Source organism: Pristiophorus japonicus, chromosome 12 (genome assembly GCF_044704955.1).
Source record: "Pristiophorus japonicus isolate sPriJap1 chromosome 12, sPriJap1.hap1, whole genome shotgun sequence".
Taxonomy (NCBI): domain Eukaryota; kingdom Metazoa; phylum Chordata; class Chondrichthyes; family Pristiophoridae; genus Pristiophorus; species Pristiophorus japonicus.
This window is the reverse complement of record NC_091988.1, coordinates 141037241-141062716: the sequence shown is the minus strand read 5'-3', so window position 1 is coordinate 141062716 and position 25476 is coordinate 141037241. Positions and strand designations below refer to the sequence as shown.

Sequence of the window (25476 nt, the reverse complement as noted above, 5' to 3'; positions counted from 1 at the left end):
ATCCCAGTACTTTAATGGAATAATGCGTGTTAATTACTGCCAAACAACCTTTCTGGCACTGAAAGTTAATTTTTACAAGTGTGGAATCTCATTCCTTCAGCTTTTAATTAGTTTTTTTTACTTTCTCTCTTTTATCACTTTCTCTTAATCTAATCATTCTGTCCATCTCTTTATTTTGTTTTCTGTACCTTATTTGCCATTGAATTAAATATTTGGACTTGTATTTCTTGGGTCAGACTCTGCGTGCCTCATTAAGGATTCTTCAATCTGATTGGTTGAGACAGAGTTGCTTGCCCTATTCGCACATGTCCGAGATCCCCATTAGAGGGCACTGCACTGTTTGGATGTTCGGCTAACAGCAACTTGCTGTGTAAGAGACCATAGACAGTCTATGGCTCATGCCGTTGGTTCATTGCTCACAGCAAAATCCAGCCAATTATTAAGGATTCTTTTATATTTTTGTAAGCATTGGTTGCTGTTGATATGCTACTTCTCAAGCTTGTTTAGCTAAAAGGTCCCTCAGTAATAAATAAATGCTAAAAATGGCAAATCAGCAATTGCATATTGATATGTGTACAAATGATGTTCACTCCATGGCCTGCAAAACCATGAATTGCCAGGACAGAGAAGACGGGTGATGGATGGGAGGAAATGTAACATCTCAATACTCCTGACAGGCACAAAATGCAAAATATTGGTGTACTATAGTGTGCGTGCATGTGTAACAGGTGATTGAGCTGTCTATATTACTGACAGATGTCAGGAGCCCTGTTTGCTGGATAATTACAGAGAGGAATGTTATGGTCCTTGAAGTGAGGATGAAAGGCTGAAGCCTGTCTCTATGGAAACAAGTGCAATTGTTGATTTCCAATACCCACCGTACTTAAATTTGCTTTAGTGGAAATGAATAATAGGTGAGCTGAACCTTGAATCATATATTTCCCTCGAACAGGTTATCAAAAAGTAAACCTCAATCTTACTGAACTACTATGTTCCACAGTGACTGAAATTGCCATTCACTCTGTGAATCGGCTCAAAGCTGCTGATTCTCTTTGTAAATAAGCCCCATTAAAGTGGTTGGTTTCATTTTATGTGTCTGCTCTAGTGCTGTAATTTCTCTTGTAACTTTGTCTTCAACCACTAGTCATCATGATAATCAGTTGCTAAACAGAAATTCTGTCAAGAGTACGATTGTTATAAAAGATTTGCATTTATATAGTGGCTTTCATGACCTCGGGCCACCCCAAAGCGCATTACAGCCAATGAAATGCTTTTGAAGTGTAGCTACTGTTGTAATGTAGGAAACCCAGCAGCCAGTAAGCTCCCATAAACAGCAATGTGATAATTACCAGATAATCTGGTTTTTTTTAGTGAAGTTGATTGAGAGATAAATATTGACCAGCACATTGGGGATAACTCACTTACTTTCTTTGAAATAGTACCATGGGATCGTTTACGTCCATCTGGAAGATAAATTTGCAGGGCTAAGAGGAAAGAACAGGGGAGTGGGACTAATTGGATAGCTCTTTCAAAGAGCCGGTACAGACACAGTGGGCTGAACGGCCTCCTTCTATGCTGTATGATTCCATGAAATTTTTGCACTCAAGTGGGACTTGAACCCACAACCTCCTGACGCGAATGCGAGAGTGCTACCCACTGAGGTGCTGAGCCATGGCTGAATCCTGATGCAGTAGCAGAAATAGACTTGCACAAATAAACTGGAGGATGCAGCAATAAACTGTTGCAACTAATATCTGTCCCTAAAGTCATGAAGTTGAAGGCCTTTTAGATGATGTAGGCACCAGCTTTTCCCTCCTATTTCACAGAAAATATTCTGTATCTGTATGAAAGGCCAATTTTGTGGATTACTAATGTAATAGCATTTGTTTCATTTTTGCTCAACATTATAAAAGACTGCAATTAATTGATGTCCCAACCTGAATCAGTCCAAAGTTATTTTTCCTCAATCATTGATCTGGCAGGTTCTTGTCGCTATTTCTCTCATCGAAACCCCCGCGCCCCCTAATAAAGATGGAATACTTTGAATCAATGACAGGGGCAGCGATGGCTGCACATAGTCTAATTTCAAAGAAATACAGGTAGTAGGTTGTTAGTTTGATAAGTTGATAAGGAGATTCACATTTTAACGAACTCAGCAATTATCTCTAAAGTGGAGGGGTGAAGGAGTAACCATAGAACTAACACTACCACTTTTTAATTTCTGCTTTAAATTGCGAGTGTTAATAGATTGATGTCGGACATTTTATTTAAATGTAATTAAAAATGGACTCAACAAATGAATGTGAGGATCTGAAAACTGTCGGATACTTCACTTGTGTTTTGCAAACTGAAAGGACAAAGGGCTCAATTTTCCCACCATTGGGCACCGTTTTTTTGGCGTTGGCTGATTTTTTTTTTTGGAGCAATTGTGAATTTGTAACTTTCCTCAAAGTTTGTAGGCTGGCGGCGACAGTCAGCATTAAATATTTTGGGTCCGGGTGAAAACTGATTTCTGTGCCGTTTTGGGGCCTCTTTGGCCATTTAAGTGATTTTCACCAAAATCGCTTTTTTAAGGACAGCACAGAGTGAGTGGCCTTAAGTACCGGTCAGAAAAATCCTACGTTAACTTAAGAAAATCGTCACTGAATATGTTTGAGTTTTTGGAGCGAGGGAAGAATACAATTTAAAACACACATTCATGATGGTTTTGGCAGAGGGAACTCAGAAAATAACTCAGTTAATTTTTCCCACAGAATGTTAGAAATTAAATTTTTCACTATTAGAAATGTAATTTTTTCCACATAATGTTTAGCATGTGAGAATGTTATGTGAGAAGGCAAATTGTGACTCCATCCCATTGCAGAATCCCTGCTCACGGAGCTCTGGGCACGGGTCAGAGGAGTGCCGGCCTGCGGCAGGATCGCTTCCTCGGCTGTACACAAGCGCAGGGGCTCGGCGCTTGGAATCCACCGCGCCCCCACCGCCCCCCCGCCCCCGGCTTCTTTCCAAGCCGAGTGCCGATCTCCTGTATTCCTGTCCGGCTGAGGGAGCAATCCTGCCGGCCGGCACTCCGACTTGTGCCTCGAGCCCGGTGAGCATCAGAGACGGCACTACAGTTTTGTGCACAGCAGAAAACATACACATTTCGCCCAAAGTTATCACCAAAGTGCCATAAATCACAGTGCGTGCGTCTCCATAGAGACAGAGCCTAGTGTTGTGCATGCGCAGACCAGGTTCACAAGCTTTTGATCCAGACCAGGCAGTTGACTGTGATTTTTTTTTTCCGACACATGGTCAGAGACTTTTTGCTGCAGACTTGAAGCTCCCCTCCCAGACTTAACTTCGGGTACCGCAGCACCAAAATGAAATTTTACTTTGGGGAAAGTTGCAACTTTTTTTCTCTCTGCAATCGGGCACAAAAAAAACGTTTGCTAATCGTTCTGGGTGCCAAAAATCGGCCAAGAGGGAAATTGAGCCCAAAGAGACTAATTTAGATCAGCTTAGTTACAATTCAATTTGATAATTATTACTTGCAAATACTAAAAGCTGATAAACATGGGTTAACTCTCTGGGATTAGGAAAGGATTGAGATCCTCAATCCTTGTTTCAAACTGTCATTTATGCTGGGCAATGATAAGCAATTCATGGTTTCTTCCATTTAATATTAAATTTGATAGATCTCTAATCGAAACAATAGTTGAATTTTTTTCTTTTGTGTAAAATGAAAGTACTTTAACATAATAAAACTCTCCTGTTTATCAAAGAATCACAGTGGGTGACTACAAAATAATGGAATTCAACTACAGAGTTTCAAATCCTGAAGAATTAGGGAAGAGAGCACATTTTCAATTTCATTTCGAATCACTGGGATAAAGTGAAAAAAAATCTTCTAAAAGTAATTCTAGTGGTTTTTAGTTATTTCCTTAAGCTTTTTTTTTAAATGTAGAAAATACACAACTCAACCCAAAATATTTTAATATTTTATATGTATGTAAATATATATATATATATACGATGGTTGAAAAATCAACTGAGCTAAAATGATTTACTGTAATGTATCAGGAATTGTCTATGGCGTGACAAAGTACACTGGTCTTTGGCTTCTGATTTGGCGCTATGCTTGCTGTGGCCTATTCCAATTAGAAATGCAGAATATTTTGGAGTAAGTTAGCAATGGCAAGATTAGTGCACAAAATGCCAAAATTTGCAGCATCTGTCATATTTTCACACTAATAATATGGTATTTTTACCAGTTGATAACTGCCTCTGGGTCTAAACAATGTAGTCAGATACATTGTTTGCAACCTTGGTGTCATATTTGACCCTGAAATGGGCTTCCGACCACACATCCGCGCCATAACTAAGACTGCCTATTTCCACCTCCATACCATCACCTGACTCCGCCCCTGCCTCAGCTCATCTGCTGCTGAAACCCTCATCCATACCTTTGATACCTCTAGACTTGGCTGTTCCATCACACTCCTAGCCGGCCTCCCATGTTCTACCCTTTATAAATCTTCAGGTCATCCAAAACTCGTGTCCTAAGTCGTACCAAGTCCCGTTCACTCATCACCCCTGTGCTCACTGACCTACATTTGCTCCCAGTTAAGCAACACCTTGATTTTAAAATTCTCTTCCTTATTTTCAAATCCCTCCATGGCCTCGCCCCTCCCAATCTCTGTAATCTCCTCCAGCCCCACAACCCCCCGAAATATCTGCGGTCCACTAATGCTGGTCTCTTGAGCATCCCTGATTATAATCACTTAACCATTGGTGGCCATGCCTTCAGCTGCCAAGGCCCTAAGTTCTGGAATTCCCTCCCTAAACCTCTCTGTCTCTCTACCTGTCTTTCCTCCTTTAAGACACTCCTTAAAACCTACCTCTTGGACCAAGCGTTTGGTCATCTGCGCTAATATCTCGTTATGTAGCTTGGTGTCGAAGTTTATTTATAATGCTGCTGTGAAGCGCCTTGGGACATTTTACTACGTTAATGGTGCTATATAAATAAAGTTGTTATTGTTGTAAAAATGTGAGGTTCAAGGTGTAGATTTGAATTCCAATGATTTCCTCAAGCATTGTAGCTACTGGGAATTGGTATTGAAAGAGGATTGTTGTCTAATAAGTGTCAGCTGTGGCTCAGTGGGTAGCACTCTCGCCTTAGAGTCACTCCAGGAACTTGAGCACAAAAAATGTAGGCTGACACTCCAGTGCAGTCCTGAGGTAGTCTGCACTGTCGGAGGCGTTATCTTTCAGATGAGGCATTAAACCGAGGCCCTCTTGGGTGGACGTAAAAGATCCCATGGCACTATTTCGAAGAAGAGCAGGGAGGTTATCCCCGGTGTCCTGGCCAATATTTATCCCTCAATCAACATAACAAAAACAGATTATCTGGTCATTATCACATTGCTGTTTGTGGGAGCTTGCTGTGCGCAAGTTGACTGCTGTGTTTCCCACATTACAAAAGTGATGACACTCCAGAAGTATTTCATTGGCTGTAAAGTGCTTTGAGACGTCCAGATGGACGTGAAAGATGCTATATAAATGCAAGTCTTTCTTCACCTTAATATATCTGCTTTAATAAGAAAGCATTAAGAGTTGCTATCTTTTAGCATTCCTTGCCTGGCATCCAAAACAATGTGTTTTCTATACTTTTTAATCTTGTAGCTTGGGCTATGGTTGACGGTGCATCGAACATTCATCCACGGAAATCCTACAATGAGAAGACACCTACAGTAATTGTCTCCAGATCCCACTCAGGAGCAGTGATGTCTTACAGCAAAGGGGTTTTTGGAAATGACACTACCATTATCGCCGCAGGGGGTGCAGGTGGGTCATCCCAATTAGTAAATCTAGATTAATTGAATCAGTTCATTAACATTGATCACAATGTTAATATCACTCGTGCTGATGAATACAAAATGTGACTTTAAAAAAAAACTAACAACTTATTCTAGGTGGAAAACAAAACAATTTGTCATGTTGCATTACAGTTGAGGCTGGATTTTCCAAAATCCACCCAAGTAGGGTTTGTGTAGTCTATCTACCCATGTGACCCCAAGCCAATTTTATCTCGGGGCTCCTAGTGAGATCGCTGCCTTCAAAAAGAAGCATGCTGCAGGGGAGGAGCAAAGTGAGGCAGTGCTGCAGCAGGACAACCACTACAACAGCAGAAGGGGAGGGTGCAGTAAAACTCCAGTGACTGCAGTACCACTTTGACTGAGGACTTCAGGCTGGACTGGTGCCTTCAGCAGGTAAGTGTGTGGGCCAATACAGAAGCAGAGAAAGCCATTACTAGGCTACTTCAGGAGCTTGACACCACAATCCCAGGGACTGCTGCCATCCTTCTGGTGGTTTTTAGGTTAGACCAAGATGGCAGTGGGTAAGTAGGGAAATTGGGCAGCTTGCAGGGGCCTGCCTCTCTGCCAGCATTTATATGCATCGAGTGGCAAAGGACAGCTAGTGACCTTCCTGGATAGGGCTGGGGAGGAATCGAGATCAGGGCGAAGGATGCATCAGTGGACCTTGACACCCAATTCTTCCCCACTATCCTTCCCATTTTGTAGTGGGATCGTAGACGAAAATCTAGCCCTTCATATTTCCACGATAGCATAGCTTGCAAACCCTGTCACTACAAGCATTGAAACCTGACGTTGTCTTTGTAAACAGTGATGCAACTGCATATAATGGGTGCTCATATTATTTAGTAGTTGTGCAATTGTAATCAAATCTTGCTACAGCATGCTGCACATTTGCCCCTTTTGTCAGAGAATGGGCTAAATACTTTTTTTTTTTCCTGTTATTTCCAACTTGCAAACAAAATAATGAGAAGGTGCAGTTTAGGAAAGTGCGATTTAATTTGTGAAATTTAGGGTGTGGGGGAAGCCAATCGCAACACACTTGTAACAATGATCCTTTCACACTTCCCAAGCAGCTGATTATCTGCTGAATTGGTACAAATGATGAGCAATTTGGTAAGCCAGTGGTGGAGTGGAGTGTTCATAGAAAGTGGGTGCACGGGACATTTTATGCAGAAATGTTCTTTAACAGCAGGGTCTTTTTTTGGTGGTGGGGCTGTATCCCTTTGGGTTATGGATATATCACAGATAATGAGAACTTTGTGCACATCTGGTAGGAGATGTGGAGAAAGATGCACAATTTAACGCTCGGACAAGAACATTAATGTAAAGTCGTAGCACAAGACTTTTATGGAGATGATGGAACGTCGCAGTTGTGAAGGATATCCGTGCAGAAAATTTATTCAATTGGGAAATGTTTGCACGAATGTAGCAAGTACGGTAATGCAAGTTAAAATAGGAGGGTAATGCAAATGACGTTTAATGACTTCTGAAGGTAGTGGAAAGGTATTGCAGGAAAGGCTTCCATGGGCCATCTCGCCCATCGTACTCTGTTGATCAATGGCAGAACATTGCAAAGCGCAGTGAAGACAAGTCTGCCGAATCTGCTGTATTCTTGTGCTTGAAGCCACCAGTCATACTCCATCAGTGAGGAGGAGCACGTAGTGGCCGTGAAAATCGACAACCAACAAAAGTTAATGGCGCACAAGGAGAGATGCAGAAATAAACCTTGTATCACAGGCACCCAACAGCTTTTATTCACTTTTATTATATTTGGCAGTCTTGCTCTTTGTGCACAAATTAAAAAGTCTACAAGTAAAGAACCCACACAGTTCTCTGCAACAAATCTGCAAGTAAAACACATCATTCCATGATTCTAAATATGTTCAATGGAAAGAAATAGGGGGCAATTTTTAACTGCCATCAGCGCATTTATCGCCTGAAAAAATGGGCGGAGGACAGAGGAAAATCAGGCTGAATAGGACCCTCTGCCATCCCAGTGTAATTTTCAGGCGGGCCTGTAAATGGCGCAAAGCATGCCTGTCTGCTTTGGGGTGGAAGCTGTTTAAATATGCAAATTGGAAACCCATGTCACTGGGCACAACTGGGTGCTGCGTATTTCAATCAGCAGTCCTTAAAGGGACCAATTATGGCCACGCCACAAAAAGGCCCCAATTCTCTCTTCCTTGTGCCCCTCCTGGCTCTGCAAAAACTGTCTACGACCTACTGCAGTGCATGAACCCCTCCTCACCCCCACTCCTCAGCCCCCAGCAAGTCCAACCTGCCAGCCAGCTCGGTGTAGGAGCTGACCACTTTCCCACCCACCCAACTGAGCTCCAGCGCAGTATCCGTTTGGTGCCCACAGCTTGCCGGCTGCATTCAAAGGAGGCCCGAGTGTGAAAACGGTTCAGACCACCCAACATCCAATTGCAGAGCTTACTCGTTACACACCACTCTGTCCACCTGCAATAACTGGTTTTCTGCTGTGCACCATTTCCCTGAAGAACATATGAAATAGGAGCAGGAGTAGGCCATTTGGCCCCTTGAGCCTGCTCCGCCATTCAATAAGATCATGGCGGATCTGATCTTGGGCTCAGCTCCACTTCACTGCCCGCTCCCCATAACCCTTCACTCCTTTATCGTTCAAAATAATGGCTTGTAGCTATTGATCAAGCAAGACAACAGTAAAGTTTCTCATTTTGTACACCACCTCTGTGGGATAGTGTAACCCCATCCTGACCAATCCAAGCACTAAGCATTACTTTAGCAGCCCCAATCGTTGCGCAGTAAGGATTGTGGTTCATCCTAGTGCCTCATTATAACTATTGGGGTATGGAACTGTGCTGAGCATCATTGGCTGTGGTTGCCCCATAGCCGATTTCTCACAGGATACAGCCATTTGCTTTTCCTTCAAAGAACTGTTGCATGCTTGATTGCCCCCGAGTCAAAGCTTTATGTTTACATCCCAGGAACTACTGTTTAAAGTGCTGTATTTCCAAGCGTTACATAGTTAGTGCCTGCTGCTGTGACTGTGCCCTTTGTGATCCCAGACTGCCTCTCCTCCTGCTGTTCGACTTTGACCTGCCTGCCAATAACTGCTGCACCTGTGGCCTGGGCCAGAAACCTCCTGCACTGTTTACTTCTGTCTGATACAGAGTTAAATGATACCTTTTTGATTGTCTCCCACCGTGTGTTGTTCTGCTCAGGTTTTTCTGATTGGCTTTTAACCAGCAGCAGTCAGCATGGGCCAATATTCCTTTCGTGCTATCTATTAACAGATAACACTGACGATGGTTGGCTGCTTCTTTGCTAAAATTTGAAGTGAGAGGAAAATATGGCCTGCTGTGCACTATGGAAACTCTTCTGTTGTGTATTATGATAGACCGCAGCAAAGATATTAGAAACGTAAGCTGCCATTTTTATTAATCATGAATACCATGGCAGCAGCTAATTAGGAAATAACACAAATGTAATTGAAAATATTTAATTAATTCCCTTCAGCACTGTTTCTTCTTCAAAGGAGAGGTCCAGCAGATTTTTCTTTCCAAGATCTCCACCAGAGTACCTGACTGTTGGGAGCTGTGCAATATTGAGCTGATTCACAGTCCAGTTTGGCGCTTTCCCTATGGGGAAGCTTAATTTTGCCTATGTTTGGTACGTCCCATGTGGCATTGAACACTCCTGTGTGCAATTAAAGGCCCACACCTGTGCTGCACCAGCTCGCTGCACAGATGTATCATTCACCTCTAAGTCATTTGCTTTTGAAGCATCATGTGTTTTTTGTTCAAATTAGCACCGTGCCTGAGGTGTGCACCATCTACAAGATGCACTGCAGCAACTCGCCAAAGCTGCTTCGACCATACGTTCTGAACCTGCGAACTCTGCCACCTAGAAAGACATGGGCAGCAGCCACATGGGAACACTATCGCCTCCAAGTTCCTCTCCAAGTCGCACACCATCCAGACTTGGAGATATATTGCCGTTCCTTCATCGTCGCTGGGGCAAAATCCTGGAATTCCCTACCTAACAGCACAGTGGGAGTACCTTCACCACATAGACTGCAGCGGTTTAAGGTGGCGGCTAACCACCATTTTCTCAAAGGCAATTAGGGATGGGCAATAAATAACAGCCATTCCAGCGACACCCACATCCCATGAATGGATAAAAAATATTATCAGGAATTTGCAATGGAGTACAGATTGAGTGTCCGAAATCCGTAGTTCCGAAATTCAGAATGTTCTGGAATCCAGACACCGGGCCGATCATTGGTGGGGTCGCCGGAACCCGGAAAATGTTCCAAAATCTGGATGACTCCGCCTTGGCCCGACCTCATTTCCCCCCCCCCCCCCCCCCCCGCTTACTTCGGCGACCTGACCTTCCCTCCCTCCCTCCCCCCCCACCCACGCCACCTCAGCGACCTGACCTCGGCAGCCTGACCTCCCCCCTCCTCCGCCACCCCAGCCTTCCTACCTCGGCCCAGGCAAAGACGTTCCAAAATCCGGAATTACCCGCAATCCGGAACGGCCTCGGTCCTGAGGTTTCTGGATTTCGGACGTCACACCTGTATATTCAAATGGAAATAACTACCTTGTAGTTATTAGTTAGCCACCCATGCGCAGCTAAGCAATTTGCTTGGGCCAGGACTTGCAATCTCCATTTTAACCTGCAGCAGGTTCGTTGCAGGGTGGGCATGATTTGTCGGCGTGAGGCCTGGGCCATTTTAACTCCAGGTCCACATTTTAATACAGTAGATCTGTTTCCCGCCTGGAGCTGACGAGAATGATGACCAGGCCGGCGGTTGAGAGCGGGAATTGGGGTGGGAACTGGGCGCTGCCAGTGACCCAGTACAAAGTTAGTGCTGAGAGACAGTTGCAGAGCTGTTACCGGTCAGGGCGAGAGAGGTCTACTTGTGCTTCTCCTGGCCACCAAGGAATCCTTCCAATAATTAATACATTTCACTTACCTCTGTCTCTTCTGACCTCACATCAGGTTTCACTGGTGCTTTTGGATTCCAGTGCTCCCTAATTCTAATCTGATATTTGCTTACTATATTGGCACGAGGTAAACAATGTGTTTTTTGATATCACATGATATAGGCTTGAATAATTGAAGCATTTGTAAGCTAAGCAGACCTTTTTATTCTTTGGGTGAAATTCCATCGGGAACCTTATTTTGACCATGTATATATTTTGCTTCAAAACATAACAGGGTACAAAGTTCTTTCACTCTTGGATACTGGAGAAGATAAGCAACCTGACCTTGCAGATTTGTATATCCACGTGACCTTCATCAAGAAATGGGACATTTGTGCTGGTGATGCCATACTGACTGCTTTGGGAGGTCAGATGACAACAATTAAAGGAGATGCCATCAATTACAGTGACTCTCCTTCCAATAATGACGGACTTGTAGCAACTATTGGGATAGATCACCATGCTCTGCTTAAGCAATTACCTAATCTTAAAAGCCTTGCTCCAAAAATGTAGGCTTTATAGTAACTGAGGAAAACTGTGTCCTTCCAGTTGTATTCGTTGTGGGAAACCTTTAAAGATTCATGAGCAGAGTCTGCACAATATTTCACATAGTTTCTTCCCTATGTACTGGGGAAAAAATCCACCCAGAGGCCTCCTAAAGATTGTTCAAATTACTGTAAAAAAATTAAGAGCACCTCTGCCCAAAAAACATTCTTGTAAAAAATTTACTCTCGTAGCACCATGTTTAATTGACTGGCCCACATCACATTGGGCCTTTATTTCACGTATGGAATTACTACTCTAGTGAGGAATTCCTGTCACCATGATTTTAATAAGTTCCGTATAGTGGGGTAAACTATGTACTGGTATTATCCCCAATAGGAAACGTTTCAGCAACCATTTGTTTAATGTATTGGTGCAAGAACTCTCTGCGATAGAATAATTCTCCATGTTATGAGCTTCTGATCTCGCCTGGGTCTTCTGGGCAGGTGACCCGCAGAGACTTGATTGGCAGTGAGGTGAGGGAGAAATAATTGGCGGACAAGTGATCAAGGCTATTTCATGTCACACATACCTTATTATGTGGTCAAAGAGCAGAGTAAGACATCTGCTGCCGCCTTGGCTGGGGAATGATGTGCAGTGTACAAAGAACTGTGGGGAAAGGTGTCTGAACACCAAAGAAAAGTGGAAGAAGTATTTCACTCCCAAAGTGACAGTTTCTGGTGCAGTGAGTATAGTTGGAATTTAATTTGCTGCTTTCCACAAAACCATTGATCATGTCAAATTAAATTCAATACCGAACCTTCCTGCTGTTTGGGAAATGCATTGAACTCTTCTGAAGGGCAATTTCATGTCCATGACTGTAGCTATTGCATTTTATTTTCTTTGCATAAAATGTAAAATATAATTTTCCTATAGGTTTCTGTTTTCTGAAATTGTGGATTTTTTTTTAAACATCTTGGTTGGGGCTGCAGTTACTAACAGCATGCGGTAATGGGGCCAGCTTTGAGCTATAGCTAATTGGTTTCATTTCTATTTGTCAGCCTGATCTTGATGACCTCAAACGTGCTGATGGGAATAGCAGATGAAATTGGATCATTTGTGCGTGTGGTCCTGTAAACCAAATTAAGATTTTTTTTTTAAATCCCCTTTTCAGTATCTTTTTTTTTCAAAACTTCCAAAATCAAAGCGTGCTTTTGAATTGGATTTTTCATTCTCTGTCTGGAAGGTGATGATCGGTTTTATTTGTACATATTTTAAAATATTGATTTGGTTTGTATGTGATAAAACAAATTAGGGCAATTAAGAGGGATAGTTTCAGTGGAGGTTTATAGTAAAATTTCTGTATCATGCTCACAAAGAAACTTGCTGTATGCTCCGTATCTTCTGCACAACATACCAGTGCTGTCAGTGCAGTTTGTATCAGTAACATTTGGATGATTCCATTATGCGACACTCCCAGAGAGCATATCTTGGAACATCACTGGCACCTAGCCAGCGATTTACTATTCATTAAAATGAATTAATGGAAAATCATGAGCTGGGCACCCACTGTTTTCCAAGAGGCACTCCCTGTGAACACTGGTGATTAGCACAATCCTCAAAATCACAATTCTGGCAATCCTTAGAGAATTGGGTTGGCATGGTATTCACTCCCAAGTCCAAACAATGTATTGTGCTTGTTTTGTTATTTGACCTCGGTTCAGTCGTTTTATCCTTTTTTTTTATTGGCTGATCCCATTCCTTCAACTCAGTGCTGAGGTATATGACTTTGCCGAGACTATTGCAGCATAAAACTAATTTGAACCGAGGTCTCCCAGTCCCATGCACGGCATACAACAAATCCTTCACTCCCTCCGTTTTATAATAAACCAGGTGGTGTCTTTCGCTGGTGAATAATCAACTTTAGGAGAATCACATGATTAAGCTAGATTCAGTTTTTTTCAAGAATTATAGTGGAAGCAAATTCAACTTGTTACTTGATTTAAGGTTGTAATTGCACTAATAGGTTGATTTTTTTTAAAGAGGTTGGGTTATTTGTTAAATCTAAAAAAATAGAAAATAAATGATTGAAATGATGTGTGGTCTTTGATTTTCATGTGTATGCTAATACAAAGCAAATATGAGCTGACTGGCAATTGTAATACTGAAGATGACCATATATTCTCTCCTATAATAAAAACATAAAATGCTGGAAATACTCAGCACCAATGTTCCTGCTACCTCGCAGTCACCTGCAAGGTCCTGCGCAAACCACTCATCGGCTTTTACATTGTAGAGATCGCACACGAGCAGAAATTTGAATGGGCCGTGCATTGGAGGAGGTCGGCTGCGCAGGAGACCGTGCAGCTTACGGGGGACATTGCTCAGCAGGTCAGGCAGCATCTGTGGAGAGAGAAATATTGGCCCAGAAATCCCGGTTTCTCCTTCCCACAGGTGTTCGAATGGATTTTAGAAAAAAAGATGCCCACCTATCTGAAGCTGCTGCGGCCACGCAAGATCCCGGCCCGGAGGCCTCTCCTGACTGCGCATCGCAGCACGTGCACGTCAGGGCGTGCGCAGGCCTGGAGCTGGAGTCATATGGCTCTGGGTAGCCAATCGGGTATAGTATATTCTCATTCATAATAATGGGAACTCTGGCGTTCCCATTATTATGAATGAGAACCTCCCACCCCCCCATGCCCCCGAACCGTAATAACCAATAATAAAAGATAGAAAAAAAAGCACAACATATTTATATTAATTTAAATTAGTTATTTATGTATTTTTAAAAATATATATTTTTCCAATTTTTAGTGTTTTTAATTATGGTTTAAAATAAACTTACTGTAGCGGAGAGGGTTTTTAACAATAACATGTTTTTAAAATTTTATTTTACAATTGCTTTTTATCAGGCACAAGAGTTTTGAGGACATTTACTGGGCAAGATATGCGTAAATCCCGCAATCTTGCCTTTGCAAATGTCCTCGCTCCCGGTATGCGCAAGATTTGTCAAGCCAGAAACTTGACCGATCGGAAAAGCCGGTTTTCAGCACATGCGCAATGTGTGTTGAAACCTGGCTTTTCCGATGCCTTCCCGGGTCCGTAGAAACTCCATACGGACCTGGGAAAGGCCGGGATTAGAAGGCCAAAGTTTAATGTATCCGGTCAATGACCTTTTGTCACAACTGATGTATTCTCTTCTAACGGACAGTACACGTGCAGAAGCAGAGAAAGTCAGATGTTTAAAGAAAGGAGTGCCAATTTTTTTACTCTCTGAATATTTAGGTAGGTATTTAGAAATGTATAATAGCAAAATACTTCCAAGGGTCTCTGACCTGAAGCGTTAACTGTTTCTCCCACCATGGATGCTGCCTGGCCTGAGTGTTGCCAGCATTTTCTTTTTTTAAATTTGAAATGTATGTTGTACACATCAGATGGCTGGACAAATGAATGTTGTTTGAGAAACCAAAGTTTAGCATGGATTTAGGATTTACAGGGTCAGAAACCTAAACTCACTCGCCAATGCTGAGTAGCAGCCATTGGAGTGGGAGAGAAAAGTTGTTATAAATGAACAAGATTCAGAGGCAGAAGAAAATTTTGAATAATGTAGCTTAAGTGGATAAATGTATGTCTGATTGTACTGACCCATAAAAGACACAAACATCCTTTATTTCCCCCTCTCCTGCCTTGGCAATCACTCTTGCTGGGAGTTAGTTAATCTCCGTATCCCCAAGTATAGGTTCAGTGATAGCACACTCATCAACATCATAGGGGTCCCTCGAAACGAGGATGACTTGCTTCCATGCCAAAAAAGAATGAGTTCACAGGTATTTCAATGAAGGACCAAATGTCCCAGTCCTGAACTAAGTCTTGAAAGGTGGAAGATGCCTGTGTGTGGATTTTTTTAACGTGATGGCCGTTGCACGCCAGCCACCACACGGGCTTGACAGAGCTAGGTCTTGGTCCAGTGGCCAGGGTTATCCAAGACGACTGGAGACCAGCTCTGCTGCACGGACCCAGTGCGCACACAGTGTGGGCTGGCACGTGCTGCCCCTGGGCCCTCGCCTCTTCTGGGCCCCGATCACGTCCCTCTACCATCTCTCTCCGCTCCTTCGCCCCGACCTAGCCACGCTCCAATCACCGAACTGGACCTTGATGACATCACTCCTGGCTGCCGTCGCCTTCCTGCACCAGCTCGCACTGCTCCCTGGAGTGGCCACCCCGCTGCTCCCTCCCTGTGTCGGTACTCACCTTTCAATCAGAAGGATGATTACAGATGGTTCAAGCTCCACTCCAGGACTTGAGCACTTCTTGCTTTAGATATTCTCTCGGATACAGTGGTGCTGATTCCTGTGGTCTGAACATCTTGCATTTAAGGTTGTGCCCATATTCCCCGAGACTTGCTTAGTGATAGCATAATCCATATAACAGTACTGTCCCCTCATCATCTGAACTGGATATTTGTGTCTTTGCACTTGTCTCTGTAATCAGAGGGCAGATTGACTTTGTTATATTATGTAAACTTGTATATAGCTTGCTTAACCACCAGAGGGCTCATCCCCTGGAGTCCCAAGAGATCCCACAATCCCTTGGGAACACCTGTACTTAAGGAGGCCTCACAAGCTGGAGAGGCACTCTGGAGATCTGCAATAAAAGACTAAGGTCACACTTTACTTTGAGCTCACAGTATCTGGTCAGACTCTTTATTCATACACTACAGAATTATTACCTGGTGAGCAAAGAAGGTCAGATATGAATTGTTAAGTTGCTTTATTTCACAGCAGGTACAGAGCAACAGTTACGACTAGACTCAATCCGTACAATTTGTCTTTGTGTAAAAATACAAAAATATTGAACAACCTACAGTTTCCCATGTCACCTTGCCTGACTTAAGCAAAATACCTCCAAACTATCCTCCTGACTTTTCCTAACCATAGTTAGTGCTTGCATTCACTGCTTTCTGTTTATAAAAACTTCACTGACTTCCTGTATCTCTGTTTGTGTTTTTATCCTGCTGTGATTACAGCGACCAGAGAAGGCCTGCCAGACCACACCCACCCAGTGCCCTGCACCAGGTATTTCCCAACACAATGAGTCTCAATGTTTGCCCGTTATTGAGTCAGGCTAATGAATTGCTTACCATTTATAGGGGGAAAATTACTCTCAGTCCCGTTTGAAGCACACAATCAAATTATATGAAAATTTATTGCCCAGCCAAAGCAGAACCTAAATAACCTGGAATTGGTGTCTTTGTGCGTGTGCTCGAGGGGCTTTTAATTTACTTGAGTATTTGTTTTTCAACACAATGTCCCTCTCCATTTCTTAAAGGGGTGGGCTGCTGCGAACTCTGCAGCCGCTTCCATGGCGCCCATTAGGCCACCAAGAGGCGGTGTGGGACTGCCTGTTGGCGCGCTGAATCAACAGCCACCATTGTTGTGCCGACTTCAAAGTCGGCCGACAAAAATAAAAGCTGCCTGCCACGGCGCTAGACCCTCCCCTTTAAGGGCGCCTCAGCTGCCACAGCTTTGCGACTTGCATCACCCCGTGCCAACCTCTCTCTGGCGGGGCAATTTCCCCCGCGGGGCGTAAAGGGGTCGATACGCACAGCGATGACGTCATCGCCGTGTGCGTTGCCGCCCGGGGTGAAAACTATGGGGCGTGACACAAAGCTGTTTCCGCCACCACTATCCCACGGGCAATTCCGGGAGGGTCGCTTCCGCCACCTGTCCCTGGGCGAAAAGCCCTTATCGCCCAGTTACCACCTCCCAGAGGCGCTGGCGAGCCTTTTGGAAAGGCAAGATCAGAACTTATTAGCATTTTAGCTGCTTTTTGTCTCTTTATATATTTTTTAAAAACTTGCACAAATACAGTTGATTTTTTTAATAAACTTTAAATGACATTTTTGTTTTCCCAAAATCTTTTGATATAAAAAAAAAAAAATCCTGAAATGTGACACTGGCATAATCTGGGTTGATGCTTCAATTCCATGCTGAGGGAGAGAGGTATTGTCCGAGCTGCAGTCTTTCAGATTAGAAGTTAATTCTCCCCTTCTGCCTGTTTGGATGGGTGTAAAAGATCCTGTTACTTTTCAAAGAAGAGCAGGAAGTTAATCTGGCATCGTGGCCAACATTCCTTCCTCAGCCAACACGACCAACCCTTGTTATTTGTTTTATTGCTGTTTGTGGGACTTTGCTATGTGCAAATTGGCTGTCGTGTTTGCCTATAAAACAACAGTGACTTCACTGCAAAAGTAATTCATTGGTGAAGTGCTTTGGAACGTCATAGAACCAGAGGATGTGGCTGATTCTTGAAGATAGGTAAATTCAGACGTAATCTAAGGAAATAATGGCCCTGAAATTCCGATATCCCGGGTCCATACAAAGCATGCACTGAAAACCGGCTTTTCCGATCTGTTAGGTTTCTGACTTGACTGACTCACGCGTATCGGGAGCGAGAACACTTGTAGGGCAAGATTTCCGATATTTACGCATATCCTGTCCTGCAAATGTCCTCAAAAATCTTGCACCTGAAAAAGCAGGCGTATAGCCTACTTTTACAGGCGCAAGTATTTAAAAATACACACAACATTTTAAAATAAAGTTATAAAAACACATTTTATTGTTAAAAAGCCCTCCCCACTACAGTAAGTTTATTTTAAGGCATCTTTAAAAAAAGTCATGAAAATATTATTTTTATAAGATTTTTAATTTAAATGATTCTTAAATATGTTGTGTATTTTTCTATTTTTTATTAGTGTTTTGTGTGTTTGGGGGAGTTTCTCATTCATAACAATGGGAACTCCAACTTCCCATTATTATGAATGAGAAAATACTGTACCTTGATTGGCTGCCCAGAGCCACGTGACTACAGCTCCAACCCTGCGCATGTCCTGACGTGCATGTGCTCCGATGCGCAGGAGTGAAGGCTTCAGGTTCGGAAGTTCGAACGGGCGCAGCAGGAACAAGTAGGTGCGCATCATTTTTAACTTTTTCAGTCGATTGCCCGCGGGACGATCTCGATCGGAATTTCAGGCCCAATATTTCAGTGAGCAAGTGGTCACAATGTGGAATGGACTCTCTAGGGAGATGATGGAAGCAGTTAATATTGATGTATTCAAATGAATACTAGATACATTTATTTCAGAAAATAACATTTCAGGATAGAGTATGAGAGTAATTTGAGACATGCAAATGTGACATGCTTGGGTGACTTTGGACCGATGGTTCCACCACTAGGGTTTTTCTTGTGTCATTTGTAGACTAATTGATAGATATTGATTGCCATGATTAGTTAACAACTCCATTATCATTGTATCATGCGACTACCAGAATTGTAGAAGGTACTAGATGGGTCTTGGTCTTTTTTTGTCTAGCAATTCCTATTATCCTATTGTGAGGAAAAGTGGCGTTCTATAAATAAAATATCTTCCTTCCCTCCTTCCATCTTTCACTCCTTCACTCCTTCCCTCCTTTCCTGCCTCTCTCACTGAGGCTGTAGTAAGGATGCTACAAGTGTCCCCAGGGGAGAAGAGAAATTAGCCAATCAATATTCAGTGACTCCCTGGTGCACATTTGGTGAAGACAAAATTGGCCTGAACTGTGATGACCCCCCCACCCCCCACACACACACTCCCTCGCAGTGGCATTTAAACATGGGAGAGCCACATTCACACCTTCAATTGGCACGTTGACATTCGCAGCACAGGTTACTCGTGAAGAATGTCCACGTGGGTGAGACATAATATCAGAGGGCTGCTGGTCTTCTTCAAGCTGTATCCCAGAAAGAGTTGGCTGCCTTTGTAGAAGGAGGAATGTAACGTGGAGGATGGTATTACAGTCTGGATGAAGTTACTTTATAATCTACAGAAAGTTGCACAGCAATTTATGCAATAAAAACCTTTTGAAAATTAATTGTACAGAAATGTATTTGATTTATTAAGCATCATTCCATTATTACAAGTCACTTGTTGTGATGCACTTCTTTGTTTATTCTTGTGAAAGCACCACTGTTGCTGACAAGAGGTCCAACTTTGAGATTAAGCCCTAATAAACATTACTCTTTCAGTTCTCAAAGGCCTGTAGTGACAAAACTTGACTAACACTGAGCCATTAACCAGTTTAAATGTAGACTGAGGTGCAGAGGTCCTCTAGTGTACTGTTCCACAGGGTGGTGGGATGTAGGTTTGCACCCATAATCCTTACATATCCTGCACTCGCTTTTCGACACACCCTACAGAGGAGGTGATGAGTTGGATTGAAATGGATCTCCACAGTAGGGAGGGAAAGAAACCAAGTGAGTTATATCGGGATTCTCTTGTGCACTTCCTGAGAAGCCTTTGGAGGGCAGAATTGCCGAATGCCTCGGAACAGACTGGGAATAATACACTTGGTCTGGGAATAAGCTGTAAATAGAGAAATCTAGTTAAGGGAAGAAAATAAATAAATGCAAAATATATAAATCAATTAGGATGATACTGTATCGCTTTAGAAGCACATTCCCCTTTTTAAAAACTTACATACAAAGTAAGTTTAATATGGAAACCTGTGCCGTACTTTTAACACAATCCAGCTTTTTAAATTGCTTCTTTATCAATAGAAGAGTTTATTTATAGCTAAAATGAAGATAGCCATCAATGTCCTCGTGTGAAATTTGAGGAATGGTTGGTATTTTCAAAGTGATAGGCCCCAGGAATGAGTGCGTTAATAGATATTTGTGATGTCAGTGTGTTTTAAGTGTTTATGTAGATGATGAACACAAGGAAAATTTACGCAACACAAAGCTAAATATACTGATAATGGGCTGAATCTCTTGCTTTTGTAGTTGCTATTGTCCTTTGCTATTTGTTTTATTTCTAAACTTGTGTATCTTCATCTAATATTGTATACTATATTCGTGAATGGAAGTTCAGGCAGAGCTGAAGTTGCTAAAATATTTCAACATCTATTGACTGAGAATTCCTTTTGCAATAATGTGGAAATCTATGTGAAGCTGCATGTTTTGTTGCTCACATACTGCAGGTGTTTTGATGCTTTTGTTTTCAGGGTCATGATGTCACACCACGCTGAGTAAACAAATGTGTAATTCTCTGCTCGGCTAATTGTAAATTCATATGAACTATCAGCGAGCAAATTTACAATCTCAATACTGCTTGATTCTACAGAAATCACTCCAAACTGGTTCTTCTCAGAGCAATAGCGAGGCTCCAGGAGTTTGTATTTGAGTTCGTATAGTTCGTGATGAGCCTCGTCTCCAAGGTCCAACCATTTCAACTCCACTGAATTGTGATAAGCAGTTGATTCTTTGCGATCAAACAGTACAGGCATCTTGGTTCTCAGAACCACTCTGAGTTGAGGTATTTTGTTCGACTTTGCATCACTCATTAAATGATGCTTCACATAAAGTTTGCCAGGCACAAGAACTGATATGAAATTTTTTAATGTATTGAAGAGCTGTCCAAGTCTAGAACAGGTAGTGTTCCAATGTAAAAGAAACAGTGTTACATCTGATATCTTAGCAATGACCTTCAACTCTTCGCGTCCATATTTCAGTTCACCGAGGTATTCCTTTAGCAGCAGAAGCTGGATTTTGACCTGAGTAGTTCCTATTTTTTTCATCCTGAGAAATTTGCATGGATCAATCAGCTGGTAGAGTACATTGGGCTGAAATAAGTGTTGGTCTCCTGATGCCAAGTGCTTTGGTAATACATCTATGTAATAAGAGCATTTTTTCAAAAGTTCCAGTCTCGTTTCATAGTGCTTCAAGATGTCTGTGTTTAAATTGTTTCCAAGAAACTGCAGAACAATATTTTTTCTGTCTACGTATTTCCTCCAGGCATCACCAAGGATCCCACATTCATTAACTCGTACAGTCTCTTTCTTCGGTGTGGGTTGATCGCTGTGTAAAGCCATCATCCTTTTCTTCTACATTACTGAATAGTAAGGCAAAATATCAGCAATATAAGTACCCAAAACATTACAAACAGGATCATGGTTATTTTAATAAAATATCCGTTCTAATTAGTATTGATTGTCTTCATTATCCCAGTCAGCAATGGTGTCTGTATGTAGGCCTATACCTCCCAGTTTCACTCCCCTCCTAAAGATCGCAAAGATTAGTACATCTACATCACTCTTCCACCTACAATCCTCAGTTACAGTATCTAACAGTTTCTTAAATGATTCCAGAGTTTTTGCCTCCACTACCCTACCCAGAATTAATCACTTTGTGTGAAGCATGCTTCCTGTTGGATGTGAGTATACAGGGCACAATTTCAAAATTTGTGGATGACACAAAACGTGGAAGTATAGTGAATAGTGAGGTGTATAGTGATAGACTTCAAAAAGACATAGACAGGCTGGTGGAATGGGCAGACACGTTGCAGATGTAATTTAACGCAGAAAAGTGCGAGGTGATACATTTTGGTAGAAAGAATGAGGAGAGGCAATATAAACTAAAGGGTACAATCCTAAAGGGGGTGCATGAACAGAGAGACCTCTGGGTATATGTGCACAAATTGTTGAAGGTGGCAGGGCAGGTTGAGAAAGCGGTTAAAAAAGCTTACGGGATCCTAGGCTTTATGAATAGAGGTATAGAGTACAAAAGTGTGGAAATTATGATGAACCTCTATAAAACACTGGCTTGGCCTCAACTGGAGTACTGTGTCCAATTCTGGGCACCGCACTTTAGGAAGGATTTAAAGGCATTAGAGAGGGTGCAGAAAAGATTTACGAGAATGATTCCAGAGATGAGGGACTTCAGATACATGGATAGACTGGAGAAGCTGGGGTTTTTCTCCTTAGAGCAGAGAAGAGTGAGAGGAGAATTAATAAAGGTAGTCAGAATCATAAGGGGTCTGGACACAGATTTAAGATGTTTGGCAAAAGAACCAAAGGCGACACGAAGAAAAACTTTTTTATGCAGCGAGAGGTTAGGATCTGGAATGCACTGCCTGAAAGGCAGGTGGAGGCAGATTCAATCATGGCTTTCAAAAGGGAGTTGGATAAGTTCCTGAAGGAAAGAAATTTGCAGGGTTACAGGGAATGGGTGGGGGAGTGGGACTAGCTGAAGTGCTCTTGGCCGCCTTCCGTGCTGTAACCATCTGTGATTCTATCTGTGATAATTCCTGAATATGTCTTTTACCAGTTTGTACCATGTCCTCTTGTCCTAAAGTTATGATTTAACTTGAAACAGTGGCCAAGATTAACCGTCTGTATTCCATTGACCATTTTTTTTTCTCTCATTGCCTACTCCCTTGCCTCCAATCAAAGCTGGATTTTCCACCAGTTGCCGCTTCTGTTTTCACCCTGGAGGGGCGGAAATGGCGGCAGTAAGCACTTCCGTGCAGGCGGCCAGCTCCCAGCGCCCGTCAGGGTTTTCAGTGTTGGTTTCGGCGGGGCGTGGAGCATTATCACCGGGACTAGGTGAGCCGGTGTGCACTCCCCTGGTTGCCACACCGGCTGGACCTTCAGCTCTCACCCGATCCATAGCGCTCCGTAGAGCGCCGTGCTGGGACCACCTGTGACAGCGGGCAGTCCGAGCTGTAGCGGCAGCAGTGAGGTAAATAATGTCCACTTCAGGTAAACGTGATTGGTTTTTTTTTTGCGATTTATGTTGTGGTGGCAAGAGTTACTTATTGGGAATGTTTTTTGTGTTTTTCTTTCAGGTTTCAGCTCCTAGGCCAGCTGTTTAGCTTGGGTTTTTGCAAGCTCAGCTGGCCTAGTGCCCTAAGAGAGGTGTGGAATGGCTCGCTTAGCGCTCCACCGCAGACCAGCTGCCCAATTTTACTGACTGAGCGCTATCAGGACCGCCCTACCACCTTTACCACCCCAAAATGAACAAAGCCAAAAATCCAGCCCGAAGTGTCCAAATTTTTCTAAATCTTCCTTCAGAGTTCTATTCTGTAACACTGGCGATCGGGTTCTTGGTCCCTCTCTGCACCGCTTCAAAGGCTTGTGCACTGCTTGCTATTCAAAGTACAGCCTTATCTGAGCACTATACAACTTCAGCATGATGGTCTAAGGCTTATACTCTACTAGTTTGAGAATATAACTCAGTATTCTGTTTGCTTTGTTAATTGTTGGTTTGCAACAACTCGACATGGTCGGTGTTGTAGTTACCATCATTCCCAGATCGCTTTCAGCCTCGCCCCCTAGCTAGTCTAAAACAATTTATTATGTTCCCTATTTTTTCTTGCATATATCTGTATTAAATTTCATCTTCCATTGTCTGCCTGCTTCATTGGTTATGATGCCTTCGTGTTCACATAGCCTGCCAGCATTCATTGTGTAGGCTCATAAGTAAAAAGTGGCTACTTGAGCAAGGTACCGAAGGGCTGGTGGTCCGCATGGAGCGGTACTGCAGCGAGGGACAGTGTCTACAGAAGAGGAAGGAAAAAAATGTATCATTTGGTCTTCAGCGTATTCTATTATTGAAATCAAATAATTGATTTAGTAGAGGCACAGCAGTATATGTACCATCTATAATTGCATTATTTAAAGTAGTTTATTTAATTATCTTTTAGTGAAAATCAACTTTATCAATAAGGAACTAATTCTAATATATTGGGTCAAAGTTAGATTTCAAAAATGGCGGTATATGAAGATAAGGATCACAATGTTTTTTCACAGGTGAGTCCTGTTCATTGTCACAGGAAGCGATGCATTATGGGTCCATCATGTGGTTCTGCATCTCTGACTGACTGGAGAAAAATAAAATAGATTTTAAAATCTGAACTACACTCAAACAAGCTAAAACAAATTTCCATCTTTATTCAATCTACAGGGATTGGCAGGATTGTGCTGCAAATAGCTAGATGTGCATTGTGCATAGGGTGATATGACAAAACAGTTTGATTTATGAACAGTGAAAAAGTGAATTATAAACAATATCTAAAGCCAGAAATTTGTTACTGACTTCAAAAAATATCTGTGATTCTCCCTCTGTACAATATAAGGGGCCGATTTTCAGCAGCCCACCGCCCGCTGGCACCGACTGCCAACCACACCCGCTGACATTCCTCCTGCAGATCCGCCCTGTAATGTCTGTAAGCTTGTCATGTTTGTAGCTCCACACTGTTGATGTGGACGTATTGTGCACTGCAAGTGCAGGGTTAATAATAAACAGAACCAGGCAGATTTCCAGAGGCTTCCGAGAGAGCTGCCTGCCATGTTAGGAGCTGTGTGTGCTGTGCTCTGTGAATATATCACATTTGGCGATTGAGATGGGATTTTTCAGATGATTTAAAGCTTAAATTTTGTTGGTGAAGGATTCAGCCAGCCGACAGAGAGATTTTGGAAGTTTCTGTCTTTGGAAAAAAATCCGAAGTAAAATACAGCACACGGTGTGAACAGCTAGAGATTAAAATGGCAGGTGTAATCGGACATTTGGGGTAATATAGACATGATCGGGAATGTTTTAAAGCGTATGTGGATCGGCTAGAAATGTATTTCACTGCAAATAACATATTCGAAGTTCCAGATAATGCAGTCCAGAACCTGGCTGTGTTGCAACGTAAGAAAGCGATCTTCTTATCGGAGGCGGGTCCGGCATTATATGAAACCCTTGTAAATCTGCTTGTGCCTGATGAGCCAAAGGACACAACGCTTAAAGAGATTTTAACGAAGCTGGAGCAGCACTATAACCCCAAACCATTAAAAATTGCTGAAAGCTATCGTTTCGGGATTCGGAATCAAAAAGCTGATGGAAGTATCAGTGATTACATCATAGCATTAAAAAAGCAATCGATGCACTGTAATTTTGGAAACTTTCAAAACCGAGCATTACAGGATCATTTTGTTTGTGGGGTGAAAAATGATGCGATCAGAAGGAAGTTATTGATGACGGATGACTTGACTTTTGAGATTGCATGTCGGACAGCGAGGTTGATGGACAAGTCTGAACAATATTCCCGAGAATTAAATAATAATTACGGTCGTCAGTCAACCGAGGTAAATCACCTGCAGGTTCAAAGTAAAAGACGGGTATGGCCCAAAGTCTCAGAAACTGGAAATTCTAATATAGCATTGAAGTCATGCTATAGGTGCCTGGGACAACACATTGCTCAAAATTGTCCATACGTAAAGGCAGAGTGTTTCTTCTGCAGAAAGACCAGGCATCTTGCGGAGGCATGCCGACTGAAGGGTAAACCAGCTTTCAAAGCTATGAGT

At 42.6% G+C, this 25476-nt stretch overlaps 2 protein-coding genes across 5 annotated transcripts in view; one reads left to right on the top strand and one right to left on the bottom strand.

Annotated features, from left to right (window-relative positions):
* Positions 1-13407, top strand: part of LOC139277003 (Golgi-resident adenosine 3',5'-bisphosphate 3'-phosphatase-like) — a 31460-nt gene extending 18053 nt beyond the window's left edge. The window contains exons 4-5 of the mRNA XM_070895008.1: positions 5665-5826; positions 11064-13407. Of these exons, the coding sequence (XP_070751109.1) occupies positions 5665-5826; positions 11064-11341 (440 nt within the window). The 3' untranslated portion in view covers positions 11342-13407. The remainder of the gene's footprint in view (positions 1-5664; positions 5827-11063) is intronic.
* Positions 13408-20003: 6596 nt separating this feature from the next.
* LOC139277001 (fibronectin type III domain-containing protein 11-like) overlaps positions 20004-25476 on the bottom strand; it is a 117422-nt gene continuing 111949 nt past the window's right edge. For all 4 annotated transcript variants that reach the window (XM_070895005.1, XM_070895004.1, XM_070895006.1 and 1 more), the window contains one exon: positions 20004-21239. In XM_070895005.1, the coding sequence (XP_070751106.1) occupies positions 20290-21222 (933 nt within the window). In that variant the 5' untranslated portion in view covers positions 21223-21239 and the 3' untranslated portion in view covers positions 20004-20289. The remainder of the gene's footprint in view (positions 21240-25476) is intronic.